General features: G+C 42.4%; 1 protein-coding gene across 1 annotated transcript in view; it reads right to left on the bottom strand.

Annotated features, from left to right (window-relative positions):
• Positions 1-10,254: 10,254 nt before the first annotated feature.
• Positions 10,255-15,236, bottom strand: part of GPHB5 (glycoprotein hormone subunit beta 5) — a 30,010-nt gene continuing 25,028 nt past the window's right edge. The window contains exons 3-4 of the mRNA XM_032875098.1: positions 14,968-15,177; positions 10,255-10,571 (exon numbers count right to left, since the gene is read on the bottom strand). Coding sequence (XP_032730989.1) covers positions 10,383-10,571; positions 14,968-15,177 — 399 coding nt within the window. The 3' untranslated portion in view covers positions 10,255-10,382. The remainder of the gene's footprint in view (positions 10,572-14,967; positions 15,178-15,236) is intronic.

Genomic DNA, 15,236 nt, shown 5'->3' with positions numbered 1-15,236 from the left:
TTAATAACCTTGCCAAGTAGACTCTTCAAAAAGAAATACTTGACCTGCAGTAAGACTTCAAACATGTAGTATTGCATTCACAAAGGCAAAGTCATCCATGTGACCAAAGTGATAGAAGATTAGAAATTGAGGTTTTGCTTTAAAGGAATGTTTGGCACCATGCTTGAGATGATTATCTAACCCTTTATGTCTTCGGCCTCTATGTTTGGATGCCAGAATGCCAAATGTGCCTTCCCTCTCAACAGTGAGAGCCACAGGTCACCAGCTACTCTCTTATGAGTCATTGAGTAGGCTGCCTGAGTACAAATAAGGAAACTCAACAGAGTATTTTCATCTCAAGAACCATTAGGAAGAGAAGAAGAAAAAGAAGATGGGGGAAATCATGTTTCTTAACAAAGAAAGTTAGGTACCTTTGAAAAAGGAAACATTTAGAGAATGGAGAGAAAACTAAAATGAAACACAAGGCAAAACACATACACCTGACAATTCTCCCAGGCACTGGCTAAGTTCTGCCTGGCCTCCAGAGCCCTAGGGAAGAAAGGAGGACTGTTCATGTGAAGAGTGTCCCAGAATCAGCCTAGGGGTTCATCATATGATGATTCTACATAATCCCTCCTCAACGTTCCTTTAAAAATGATGAAATTCTGAACAGTGCTTTTTGGGACTCCAGTAACGATGTGGGGGGTGGGGGGTGGTCTTCATGCTTACACCTTCTCTGATAATATGGAGCAGACGGTCAGGGGAAATTTACCAAGGAATAGGAGTGAATCAATTATCTGGGAAGTTTTTTAAGCACTAGCATGACTTAACACCTGAAAAGGATGATGTTGCAGTATCTGGAAAGACGGTGACTTGTATAAGAGATACGTATTCATCTTCAGTGCAATAGCTCCAAACAGAACGATGGCCTTTAGCATGCACAACAACGATAACAGAACCCAAAACCATGAGCTAAAGCAACAATGCCTGGCGCTTCAGTGTCCACAAAGCCCAGAAAGGAGATGAAAACGCCAAGCTCCACACACAGGCACTTCCGGTTTCAGAGGCTGGGTGGCGCTAATTGGAGATCTCTGTGGGTTAGGAATGAGTCAAGGAGGATTTGGCTCATCTGTGAATTCAGGGATGCGAGTTCAACAACAGTTCTTGGCCTTGAACTTCCAGCACAGGAAATGAGAGTAAAAGCTACATGATTATTCTTGGTCACAATCTATCTTTTTTTTTTTCCTCCTTAGGGAATATTATGTCAAAATCCAGAGTTGTTGTGTGCATGTGTATGTGTTTTACACATGTCCTACTCTGGCAATTTCTTTGTGTCTTGAGTTCGGCAGTGGATCAGAAGCTTCTTGCTGCTATAGTCAGCATGATTTTGTTGTATTTTCAGCTATGTCCTCCAAGCCTCTCAGTATATCAAGTTACCTTTGACGAATGGGGTCTGATCGGCGTTTTAGGGGATATGAGGTCTGGGACAATATGAGAGGGTCCCCAAGGCACAGAACTGAGGCATACCCTGCAAGCCCTATTAGCTCCCCGAGCTTCCCAGTAACCGTCTGCATGTCAGTCTTTGGAGTTTATGTTAATTCTTTGCAGGAAAAAATAGTAAAACTTTCATGGCAGGATGGTGTGTTTGGGGCAGGTTTGTAAATACCTACCTAAAATTACCACCACCTGCCGTTTTTTAAATCGTTTTTTTTTTTTTTTTTTTAAAGCAGTCAGGTTTTGTTCTCCTAGAGGAACCATGAGCAGGAAGGTTAATGAATTCCACATTCTTCGCATCACCTGGCTTTAATTGTTTCTTTGCCCTGAGTAAACAGTAATTACTATTGAAGTACATCTCAGCAGAATCTTATCCCACCTGAAACGTCCATGCTGCTCCCCTTGTGATCACTACGGGGGAAATGATAGGCAAGGGAAGGGCTTTGGCTTTCTTACAACCTGCTTCTTATGTAATGGCTATTCTATGTACATTTTCGTAATTAATGGAATATTATTTCACGTTCTCTTTAAGCAGTTTGCTTTATGCCACGTTCTAACTTTAAAGTCATTAAATTGTCTTTTCTCCTGCTCTCATTTCTGCATTATCTGAGGGTGTCTTCACCAGCCATTTGAGCAAACTGCCTTCCCCAGGCCTCCGTTAGAACAGGAAATTGTCTAGCCCTTTGCTACTCCACGTGTGTCGTGGGGACCAATAACCCGCATCACCATGGAGGAGCTAGTTAGCACTACAGAAACTCAGGCCCAGTCCAGACCCCCTGAATCCAAACCAAATTTAAAATTAAGCCTGCATTTAATGAGACCCCCAGGTCATGTACACATTAAAATCTGAGAGGTACCGACGGACGAGACGACCAAGTTTACCATCAGTTGTTATATCCAAACACCCAAGGAAGAAACCATCGGCTTTGTTTGTCCCTCTGAGGCTACCCTTTACGTACTCGTTAGGCTAATATTTGAGTTGTTTGTGTTTATTGGATGAATAAAAAGGCTTTCAGAAGCCTGTCATGTGCTGCCCAGCTGCGGTAAAGCAATAAGCCTATTTGGAATTAAAAACAGAAAAAGCAGCATCTGGTTTGAAAGAGCTGCTAAATCTGAAATACTTCTGTTCTTCAAGGTTTTTTGCTGTTTAGAAGGGAGAGAGAAAAATGCCTTCCAAAACAAGAAAGATTCATATCACAGGAAGTTATAAACGTATAAAATGAAGATAAAACAAATTTCTGGGGCATAAAACTTTGGATGAAGCTTCTCTCTGTGTTGCTTCAGATGTTCCCTAGATGCCAAAATCAGGGTTGACCACAAGCATGTCCTCTAAACGGGGCCTCCACAGATTTATATCCCCACTGTCCTATACACAGGCCAGAGCTGTATTCACTTACTCAGTGTATTTTTACTAAACATCACTGGAAGCCATACTTGGTTTTCCCCACACACACCTGCCCCCTCCCCCATGTACAAGAGCTCTTTAAAAATGCACTCGTGCGGGCACACAAACACACGCACATGGAAGTGTATCACCTTATTCAAATCCTATTGTTGCTGAAGAAGTCCTGAAGGCAAATTATACCTCTCTTCAAACAAATGAAGAAAGAACACCGGGTCACCACTTCCTTTGTACCTCCAAATGGTCTGCTAGTTACCTGGCTAGCAGATCAACAATTCCATCCCCAAATAAGGACCCGGTGTCACTGTGCAAGTACAATCATTCAGGGACCACCTCCTCTGTGAAGGACTGCCTTCCCCTTCCTGCAGGCGGCTTCCCTTCACTCTGTTGATAGACCTCTGACCTCAGTACTCAAAATCAGGTGTCCTCTTTCATGCCCTAGAATGCGGGAACACATCGGTGTCCCAAGATACCTTTAAATTGAAAATACTTATAAACTGGGACAGCTTTTACATCTGGGAGCAGTTTGGCTACCCAAAGCAGCCAGCATTCTCGGAAGGGTTTAGTCAAATCCCAAAACAAAGTCTTACCAAAGATTATTTTTCATTATTGCAAATATATCCTTGATTTCTTGCTCTTAACCACTGGTCCAAGCTGCCAAAAAGTGCTTTTTACACCATGGACGGCCACTGCTCTGCATACCCACCACTTCACACAAGAAAGCCTGTTTTTTCTCTTCGTAAGAAACTAGTAGGGCGGGGCGCCTGGATGGCTCAGTGGGTTAAAGCCTCTGCCTTCGGCTCAGGTCATGATCCCAGCGTCCTGGGATCGAGCCCCACATCAGGCTCTCTGCTCAGCGGGGAGTCTGCTTCCTCCTCTCTCTCTGCCTGCCTTTCTGCCTACTTGTGATCTCTGTCAAATGAATAAATTAAAAAAAAAAAAAAGAAGAAACTAGTAGGGCAAGAAAATTCTCATCAACAATCAATCTCTCTTCAAGAATTCATTTACCCATAATTTTTAAATGTTTGATTTCTAGTCCCTTTATGGCAACAATAAAGGAAAATCCCAGTCCAAGATATCTGAGAGCTCCTTTTTTGAATAAAAAACATTCCTAGTAAATTAAGCACATGGAAATAATCAAGTGCTAAGAAACACCCTGATCAGAGCCCACTTGCTTCTACTCCTCCCCTCATCCTCAGCGTACAGCGCAGAGCTTGCAAGAGTGAACCAATGGCACATTGGTTCCTTTTGGCTATGTCCTGAAGTTGGCTCAGATTTTGGTAATCCTGAAATTTGCATCCCATTTCAGTTGGACTTTATTTCTCATTAACTGGTGTTTATGTTTCAATAGGGAAATGTTTCAGCTTTAGCTTCCCAAGGTGGCTCAAGCAGGAGCTAAATGTCGAATAAAATCTTCCTCTTAAAAACATTTCCAACCGATTTTAAAATTCCAATGTCTTAAATCCACTCAGTAAAATTGGCTACCCACCCCTCCAAATAGTTTATCTTGATATGCAGATTTCAAGAGGAAGACAGAAGATGGAGGTTCGGAACAGCCTAGAATCTTAGTGTACCTCACCAAGCTGTAGACGCTTAGAAATCTGTAGGAACAACACAGAGAGGCCAAGAAAGCATGTGATCTGTTCATACATTTCCTGTAGAAAGAACCTGCAAAGTAACAGGATTAAATTTCTATTTTAAACTCATAGTTCTGCATGTATCCGTTCTCGAGATGACAATTAATAATTCATCATAGCCCTTTTTGTGTATGCATAGTTTAAATTTATTTTAAGGGAATAAATGCTCTTTTAAATAATTTTAAGTTGTATATTATTTGTGACTCAGGGATATCTATATTTCTTGCTGGTAATTGTATCTTCAGCATCACCAAAAGAATATTACCATTCTCATTTTGGTAATATTGATATTCTATGTTAAAGCAAAGTATTCTCTTTGAGGGAATGTTGTTTGTTTTTGTTTGTTTGTTTGTTGGGGAGTGGTTGTATTTGGGGTTTGAATGATTTTCCCCAAGCCCTATTGGCCCACAATCAAGGTCAAAGTATATATGATCCTGTATATTGGGAAGTCTTAAAAAAAAAAAAAAACACCTCAATTATTCAGTATGCTAATGAAATTGTACAGCCAGAGGAACTTGGAGTCAATTATAAAGCAAAAGAGCTTGGGAAATATTTACTTCACTCCTGATAACGAGGACCTTGATTAGAGACTAGAATAATCCCTCTAAATTCCTTAACATTGGAGACAAGTCTCTGCCATACACTACCAATTACAGTGCTTTGCACCTGCTCCTTCTTTTCTCATCCTGTCCCTGTTTCTTTTTCTTGTTGTTAGACATCACTTCTTCAGATACCCCAGGATCACAACAATCAGCCACTAAGCCTTCTGGATCTCCCTGTACACAATTCCAAACAATCTCATTCATTAAAACAAAGGGAACTCATTGTAAAACAAATCCCAAAAGATTCATCTAGCAAAGAATGACCAAAATTCTTCCACTCCAAGTAAACTTTCACTAGTAGAAATTTTCAACAGAAAATAAAATTTGCAGAATTTGTTAAATAATGGTTTCAAAGCTACTTCTTAATAATTTGCTTTAATGTTTTGAAGAAAACTAAAAAAAGATAAGGGTCCCCTTATTTTATAGAAAGCATCTCCTGGGTGAAGAAGACAAGCAGTTCTCTGGGAAACTTTATGAAATAAACATTTTAATCAATGTGGTGTTATTTTCAGAGATACACCTCACTTAAGATCCCAGAAATGCTTTCTATTATACTTAAAACCTAAATAAACTTGAGGAGTGAATTGGGTCCCTGCGGCAAAATTTGGTTCTCTCCTGGTGGCTCTTTCTTTCCCAATCAACGAAAGAAGGAAAGCATGAATTACCACATAAGTCAATGGAGCTAATAAACCTAGAAATAGAATGAGCGTGCGAATTTATACATTTCATTCAAAAACGCTCCCATAGAAAAAAATTTCAGGAAATTCCCCTTCTCCTTACCTTTTGTTAATTGCAAAATAGACACATTTCCAGGAGCAAGGAGTTGCTGAGAATTTATCTAGAGCTCACCTCAAGGCACTGGACAATCATTCCCCTCCACTCAGTGCTCACACTGCCTGGGCCATCAGCTGAAAGCACACAACCTTCATTTCTACAGCAGGGGTCTTTGAATTACCCTTTGAGGCTTCACTCCTTCACTCCTTCCTTCAATCTCTCCTGCTGTAAGCTTTGATCGGAGCTACAGCAAAGCATTATCTTCCTAAAGGTTATACAGAAAAGTAGAAAAAATTGCAATCTCCATAGAACAACCCCGGTTGGCACCAAGCCACCTCCAGGAGAGACTGCAAACATGCTGATCCGGGTGAGGATAGACTAACTCAAGGACTTCAAAGACTTACCAAAGCAATAATGACTAGGATGGAGCCCTCCAAAAAGGCATCATGCCCCAGTGGAAAGAGGTTGGTTCTAGGTCAGAAAAACCTGGCATGTGCTGCCTTTCAGCTGTCAGATCTCAGGCAAGTTACTTGACTTCTCTGAGCATCACTTTCATCATCTATATAATGATAATGGTAAAAAGGCAATTACAATGCCTAGAAGCATGGTTGACACCAGAATTAAGAAGAATTAATAGAAAGGATCCTGTTTAGAGTAAAAACATCCATCAGTGGTAGCAATATTCATATCTGTATTCCCCAGATGCAGTGCCTTGCACAAAATTAAGGTTAATAAATATTTGTGGAAGGGAGGAATGGAGGGAGAGAAGGGGGAGAGAGGGAGAGAGGGAGCAGGAAGAAAGAACTTTGAGAAAGATTCAAGGCTAGCATGGAGAGAGGTATTTCACTTTTTAATTAATAACTTTCTCAAATATATATATATATACATATATATATGTGTATATATATATTCATTTCTTTAATACCATGGTCTGGGGACACCATGGAATGTTAGCCAACACCACAGATCCTGCAGATTAGTCTTCTGACGACTGCTGCGGTTTCACTGCCTGTTAGAGCAATTACGTTCACCTTCCCTCTTACGGCCAGCTACAGGTCATCACCTGGGCTCTGCTATCCCAGATCCTCTCATCTCTGCTGACACTAGGAAGCCCAGTTCTGTGGTGGTTTCTCCTGCCATCAACCCCAGTCTACAAAGGACAACCACTATGGAGCCTCTCTGGGAGCAGGTGCCCCTCTCTAATGCATTCCTTAACACTTCTGTGAAGGGAGTGTCTGAGGAACCTCCAGGTGAACAGAGTCAACTGATGAGTTCTTGGGTCTTACGTAATAAATCCATTCCAGCAGGCCCACCTCCCTGAGCCTTTTATCCTCAAATATTCTTCCAGGACAGTTCTGGCATCTTCTCTCCATTAATATAAGCCATTTTCCCCAAGCTTTAAAGAGCCATCCCAACAGCTCAGTGGAACAAGATCCAAGTGTAAGAATGTTAAGTCCTGATTCATGGGAGAAGGTGCCCATTAAAAAAACTCTTATCCAGTCTTAAATTCTGCCACCCTCCCCCTCATCCATTGAGATGGGAGCCCGACACCCTCAAGATCCACTCTCATGTGCATTCTAACTCATCCCTGTTTACGTTCTTCAAGTCCTCAGGCAGCTTCTGTGGAAGATCTTGTTCTACCATCACCCATAAAGTCCTTCCCTGGTTGGGTTATCCTTAGATTTGAACTTAATTATCCATAAGAGGTTGTGGGAAGTATGTGAAGAAGTCAAGTATTAACACAGGCAACATCCTCCTTGGCTGGGGCCTCGGCCTGGCCTCAGTAAGGGGAGGCTGATCTCTACCAAGGAGAAGTGGGCCCCTTCCGCTAGGGAAACTCAACTCATCCACTAATTGTCCCCATTCCAGACCTCTGTGTCCCACTCCTTCCCTAGAAGGACCTTGACTTAAGGATAGGAGACTGCTGGGCTAGTGGATGCAGCCTTTTCAGTAATGCAGCAGCTCTCCCACTTAGGTCTGAGGCCTGGTGTTGGGCACAGTGTGCCCTCCAGCTCCAGGAACAGAGGATGTCTTCGGTTGTGGCATTCGTGTCATGCCCTGAATGCTTTGACTGTATTTAACAACCAACTAATCCCACAGTCCTGACAATTTCCATTGTTCCTGCATCTCTCAGATGTTATAGATACTGATTAGCCAACACATACATTTCCATATGTAGCCCAACCCAGGGAACTCTTAGTCATTGTGATGCTATGGATGCCTTATGACCCCTCCCCATCCCCCACCCCGACAGCTAACATGACTGCCTGTGGCATTTCAGCTAAGCATCCCAGAAGATAGCTATGCTGGATTTTATCCATTCATACCCCCACACACACACCTAGATCCACTCTCCACTCTTACTCAACCTGCTTCTCAGGAGGCCAACACTTACGGACTGAATCAATGGGCTCCCAGCTCCCTTGCTCTCTGCCTTCCCATTTAATTCTGCTGAAAATCAGAATGTGGAACAGAGTGATTTGGGGGTACTTTCTCCCCCACCCCCGGGCTTCAGTTTGGGACTGGCTGGGTCATCCTAAAAAAGATCACAGCTCCCAGGTGGCATTCCTCTTCCACTCTCTCTGGGGTCTGATAATCACTTACTCTTCTTCTCCTTCAGCCTAGGAGATGTTCACCTCTTCTAAACAAGTATTTGGAGCGTTTTATCACCCCTTGTTGGTTTCCTTAACTCTGCCTACACATTTATAAATAGCATCTTCCTTGAACTGTCCTCAATATCCTGCTGCAGTGTACCCCTTGTTTCCCAGAGGGCCCCTTACAGATGCTGTAGTCACCTTCTCTCACATTGTGACAAATCCTTACTGCTTCTGCTTTTCTTCCCTAAGTTTCTCTAAAAGGCAGCCCTTTCTATCAGAAAATTCTGAGGGAAGTTCTTAGGGACGGGCTGAAAACGCTTGAGAAGGGCCACGCCGCATTGTCCCTAACCACCACCCACTGGCCGGCAGAGATGGCAGGTGCTCAACTACTTGTTATGTGAGAGTGACTTTCTTGCCTACCAACAGATCTGCACTAAAGACTGGGCTGGATTTTGCTCATGTCCTTTGTCCCCAGATGTCCACCTCCATATCCTAGTCCTTGACCATCAATCCCAACATTCACCTTCCTATTTTCATGAGGACTTATCCATTCCTCATTCCACGAGCACTCCCGGCTCCCAGCTGGGATATGCCAGGGGTCTGAGTCCCAACGGAGCCACCTCTTGGATCATGAAATCCAGTCCCTTCCTAAACGTGACATCCTAAATTAATGTGTAAGTAAAAGTAGCTTTGGGTTTCATTTTGAGTGTGCTTGCTGTTGTTATTCCAAGTATATTAAAAAGACTAAAAAGACTTTTTTGAAAGTTTTCATGAATTCAAAAGACAGAGGACTTGCTTTATTGGCGTTAATACAGATTTTCTTGGCATATCATGAAAAAGGAACAAGGCTCATTTCAACCCCAAAATGCTGGAATTAAAGACACTTGCATAATACCAGAGTTAAAAAAAAAAAAAAAAAAGCACAGAGAATCAGCTGCTGTAAGATTTTAGAGAGCACAAGAGCTCGACCATCACAGACTTCCCCTGAGCCAGCAGTGCAGCTTTACCCCACAAACGTGCAAAATTTCTGAGTTTAAAAAAGTCACAAATTTAAAATATACTAAATGAGAAAGAATATTTGCGATTAATCATTTGGGCCTAGCTTCGGGAGATCATCACATGAGTCTAAAATCAGAGTTTAGCTGCAACGTCTTTAGACCTAAATGATGGCTTTAGTTACATATTTTTTTCTGAGGCTGTTTTTTTGTTTGTTTGTTTGTTTTAATCACAAAAGGGCCTCCTTATTCAGGAGGTCTTTGAGAATTATGCATGGCCAAGAATCACCCAGAACTGGAGGTTTCTCAATTTCAGCTACTATTGTCTCCTTTTTTAATCTGAGCAATCTCTGTTTCTTGTATAGGTAAGCACTCAATTAAAACAAGAAGGGAGTATTTTCTCGAAGGAAGCTTGCAGCTGGATTTTCTTTGGGGATGAGAGGACAAAGCATTGGTTTTATTTCTGACTCTTAAATCATAAATCTCGTCAGAGACCAATTGTTAAATAAGACATGAGAACGTAAAGACTTTCTAGACCCATTTCCTAATTACTCCCACTGTACTTAAACCATTGGCATATTATAAATCCAAATTGGAGGAGGATTGGGATATATGGAGATTATGTTCTGAAATTCAAGGTAAAGACAAAATAATTTGCAAGTGTGTGAGCCAGAGAAATTATTGTGGTGAAAACACAGATACTGTTTTGCATTTTTAGCATCAATAGGCTGCCTCTGGTCCTTGTGCCTCAGTTGGACCTAAGGGGGACAGGTACCCTCCTCCACAGGGGTAGACAAAACTAGACAGTGCTCGAATGCAGGGGGAAGGCTGCTCGTGCTGCCCATGTAGGTGGGTCTGGGAAGCTCAAGGCCACCAGCTGTGTTCTGCCGGCCACATCAGCTTCAGATGGTCTCGCACTCCGTGGTGGCCGTGGAGCAGGCCCCACAGTCACAGCGGACAGCCACGGGGTAGGTGTAGAAGGGGTCCACTCCAGGGGCGCAGTTGGGCAGCTTGACTGTCACTTGTCTGGTCTCGTTGTAGGTACAGACTCGATGATAGGCTTCAATGTAGGGGGGTTCCAGAATGGGCTTCTGTCCCCACAAGTAGAAAACAGAAAACCCATTAGAACATACCATCCTGTTTCTTGTTCTCGGTACCATTTATCACATCAGAAATTAACTCACTAGTCATTTATTTACTTGTCAATCTCTCTCGTCCCAGTAGAAGGCAAATTCCTGAAAGCAGCAACCTGCTTTCCATATCCTGAGCTCCCAAAAGAGCCATGGCACACGGCAAGTGCTCAATAAATATTTAGCAAATGGATATTCCTGATCATTGCAAAAGTCTTCTAACTGGTCTCTCTTTCACCATCATCCCCTACAGTCTCTTTATGACACAGCAGCCCCAGGCAATTCTTTTTAAAATTAAGTCAGATCCTATCTCTTCTCTGCTCAAAGCCCCAGACATTTCCCATCTCACTCAGAGTAAAAGTCAAAGACGTGCGCCTTCGAGACCCTCTGCTATGTCTCCATCCTCCCTGTCTTGCTGGCTTTCTCACTCTGCTCCATCCACAGGAGTCCCTGATCGTTCCTCAGACCCACCCACGAACAGTCCCACTCCAGAGTCTTTGCCCTGTTAATCCCAGTGCCCAGAACATTCTTCTCCCTTATGACTGACTCTTTTGCCAGCCTGCCATTTTGCTCAAGCGTCACCTTCTCACAGAAACCTTTCCTGACCATCTTTAAAATTGCAACACCCCACCTCTACACCCTGCCATGTCCCCACCCTCTTACTGCTTCTTTCCTCTATAGCACTTGTTAGGACCGGGTGACACTTTACATATTGTATTTATTTGTATTGTGTTTCCCCCACCATTAGAACAAGGATTTATGCCCATTTTACTCACTGCTGCGCTTCTACTACCTAGAGTAGTCCCTGTCACCGAAGAGCTTCTCAATCGCTATTTGTTGAATCAATGACAGAAGACAGAGCAAGGAAGGTTCCAGAATGCCCTGTGAGCTGTTCTGATCATCAAAGGTTTCACTTCCTGACTTCCCCTTTTATACATCTTGAACTCCAAGATAATTTTATAAAGAGCCTAGAGATCAGGAAATGAGCACAAAATAGTAGTTTAAATCTCAAGCCCTGGAGTGGAACCTCCATCTTCTAGGAATTCACCAAAATGACCAACACGAATGAGAGGCACCCACACTATGTTCTTTAGGCCTTTTAGAAAACGGAAGTTGTTCCCTTGGTCACATACTAGAATCCACTAGAAAGGTGATCTTGTTGACATCCAGAGAACGGGCACTGTTCAAAAAGGAGTGTCCTCCCAAATGTTACCATGGCAAATCTGGAAAAGTCTACAGTGTTACCCAGCTTGCTCTTGCCATTGTTATAAACGAACAGGTTAAGGTCAAGATTCTTGCCAAGAGAATGAATGTACATACTGAGCAGGTTAAGCCCTCAAAGAGCCTAGATAGCTTCCTGAAGCACATGAAGGAACGTGATCAGAAAAAGAAGGACACCAAAGAGAAAGGTACTTGGGTTCAACTGACATGCCAGCCTGCTCCACCCGGAGAAGCATACTTTGTGAGAAGCAGCAGAAAAGAACCTGATCTGGTACAACCTCTTCCCTAGGAATTCATGACATGATAAGTGCACAAAAAATAAAAGGCCACAAGACTGTATAAAAAAAAAAAAAAAGAAAAAAAATTCAAATCCTGTAATCAGACCCTTAACCTTAGGCCCCTGTTGTGCCACTTGCTGAAGATTTTGGAAAGTCCACTTAATTTCTTGAAGCCTCAGAATCCACAACTGTAAAACAAAATCTTCCCCTCACAGCCTCTTTATGGGGATAAGGTAGGATGACAGATGGAATGTGCAAGGCCCAGCACCAAGTAAGTGTTCAGTAAATGTCATCTCTTGTTCCTACCAGAGCTGTTCTAAGAGTAAGGAAGTAATAATAAAAGTAGCAACTTACAAGCTTTCAAAAAACAATGTCTTCACTTGTATTGGGTACATAAAACATAGGTAATGAGGCCCAGAACAAAGTTCTTCCATGAACATCATGAAAAAGTTTGGCTTTGCTTTTTCTAAGGACTACGCGGAAGAGCTCAAGTTAATATCACAGCTTCCTCCACTTTTTAGACCTCTTCAGTTTGCTTCGTATCCTCTTACCCTCAGTAATCTGGAATCTCAAGCAGAGTTGCTACATAAAATCTAAGACACTCAGTAATATTTGAATGTCAAAATAAACAACAAAATTTTTTAGTGTAAAATATGCCCCCATATATTTCATGGGGCAGACTTATACCAATAACAAAAAAACAAAACAAAACAAAAAAACCCACAATTGTTTATCTCTCATTCACATTAAACTGTCATCATGATCTGGTTTGGTTTGGGTTTTTTTGATAAATCTGACAACCCTAAACCCAGGCCAGGAGCAAAGGCTATTTTCAGCAATGTTCTACCTTTGAAGTAAATCCAGCCACTTTGTTGTCATGGACATCCTCATTTTAGACATGCTCTCCAGTTCCCAAAAATAAGTGCTTTATATCTCAGAAACTTTCAGATTACTGGGAAAATAAATTTCATTCTTTTATTTATTTTCTGTAAGTGACCTCCCTGTACATACAGTAAAGGCATAAATAAAAGCTGGCTAACATGAAGGAGAATCTTATTCTCTAATTGTCTTGATGCTTCCATTTCTCCAGTGAGAACATAGTCCCTGACCTCCTGTGGGTGCCCAGGGTCCAATTAAAGACATTCATCAATTTTTAAAGAGAAGAGGAAAATGAGCTGAATTGAAGGAAACACAGTTTGAAATCTGGGCCCAGAAAGAGCTCCAAAGAGCTGAGAAATGAACTTTAAGACACAGCCAGGCCAAGCCCTGAATATGAGAAGACACCAAAGCTCCCCAAGTCAGTTTGATGTCAAGTCACGGCCATGGTATCCTTAGCAGTTGAATTTCCAATTGGTTGTTAGGTCTTATACCCCTAGATGATGCAAAAAATACAGCAAATTGGGTGGAATAGCTTTATTTCATTTGGAGATTTCATCACCATCCCCAATCCACTCATGGGGTCATACTTTTATCTAAGTGATAGCAGGTTGCTCTCTGAGTCCCTGACAAGATGGCTATTTTTTCTCATGCCAGTGTCCTCTCGTGGTGCTCATGGACTTCTAAGTTTGCATCAATTAGGTTAAAAGATGTATGACTCCAGATAGAGGTCAATCGCATATAATTCAACAAATATATATTGAGTGTCTTGTTCCTACGTGACACTTCAACAAGGGCTATCAAAGGCGCAAGAATGAAACTTCTCTCCTAAAAAACTTACAATCTTGTGTTGTGTGGTGGGGAAAAGTAACACAAAAGGTAAACCAGTCAGGGCTGGCCAGGGAGTCAGAAAATCTCTAGGGAAGGAGTTGGCCCTGGACACAAGCATCATAGGATATATTTAATAACAACAGATGAAAATGAGAAGGGATATGAGAAAAAGACCAAATGTGAGATTTCACAAGGGATGTTTAATAAAACTTTTCAAAATCAGTCTGACAAGACCAAAGCTCAGGACATGGGTAGACATTGGGAAAATAGGCAAACTTCATATTGCTGAGAATCTTGGATGTTGGCTTTGGAATTTCCAATAGTGGGTGCTCATTAGAAGTCTTTGAACGAGGGTGACAAACCCTCACTGCAGCTTCATTAATAACCAACTCGGACCTCAGTACAGAGTCAACAGTCACTCCATGGTATGATGGGACACTCTATGATGAATGGGCCCTTTTCTTCTCATCTTGCAAACATCTCCTCACCTCAGCCCAATAGAGTTCTAACTTTGTCTAAGATTTTTAACCTCATTTTAAATGTAATGCCTCTTAAGAGGCTAGATGGGTATCATTGACTACAAAGGGACTTTGTGGACATGTCTGTGACAATCCCTGAGGTCCCCACAAATTGCAGTGGGGAGCTGGGATAGGGCCACGCTGTGCATGAGCCACTGAGAGAAGAACTGAGGACCTGCCCTCGCCTTGCTTGACAGCCTAAGGCCTATTTCTTGTTAACTGGCTGGCTAGATCACAGGTAGAAGAATATAGAGAAAGTTTGGTGACACGCTTGAACCAGCGATTTATTCCCAACTTTCTCCTGACTATGCATATAACTTGGCAGTCACTCACTCCTTGAATTCCTCCATGTCATCTGGAAAAGGTGTAGAATAATAGCATATCTTAACCTTCCAGAGATGATTCCCAAATATGCAGACACTATGTAAATATGAATATTAATTTTATCAATGCTTTGTTAGAGGGGCAAGTTCATGCTTCTTTCAGATTTTTTTTTTGGAGAATGCCAAATAATTGTCATTAAAAAAATTCCGCAGGAATGGCCCCACTCTACCTCATTTTATTTAAAAAGTGAACACAGGAATCAGCCCAGGTGGCCGGCCTGAAGGCTTTGCCTTCAGTCTTGAGACTCACCTCCCAGGTTTCACAGCGGCCCCAGCAGGCATCCGTAGTGATCCGAAGGCCCCTGCAGCCTGGCTTTTTGGCCAGGAAAGTGAACTCCCTCACAGCACAGCCCACAAAGGTGAGCAGGTTCCCACTGGAGGTGCTGAGGACACAGCTGCAGCCAGCGAGGAGGAAGAGGGCCATGGGGCCAAGGAAAAGGTATGCCAGCTTCATGGTCTTCTTCCAGAGATGGAAAGGAAAGACAGTTTATTAAGAGAGCCAGCTTCCCAGGGCACCTG

The sequence above is a fragment of the Lontra canadensis genome, unplaced genomic scaffold, assembly GCF_010015895.1.
Source record: "Lontra canadensis isolate GAN:19392208 unplaced genomic scaffold, GSC_riverotter_1.0 scaffold55, whole genome shotgun sequence".
In the NCBI taxonomy this organism is placed as follows: Eukaryota; Metazoa; Chordata; class Mammalia; order Carnivora; family Mustelidae; genus Lontra; species Lontra canadensis.
Note: the sequence above shows the minus strand (reverse complement) of the source record. Positions and strands in the feature narration are given on the sequence as shown.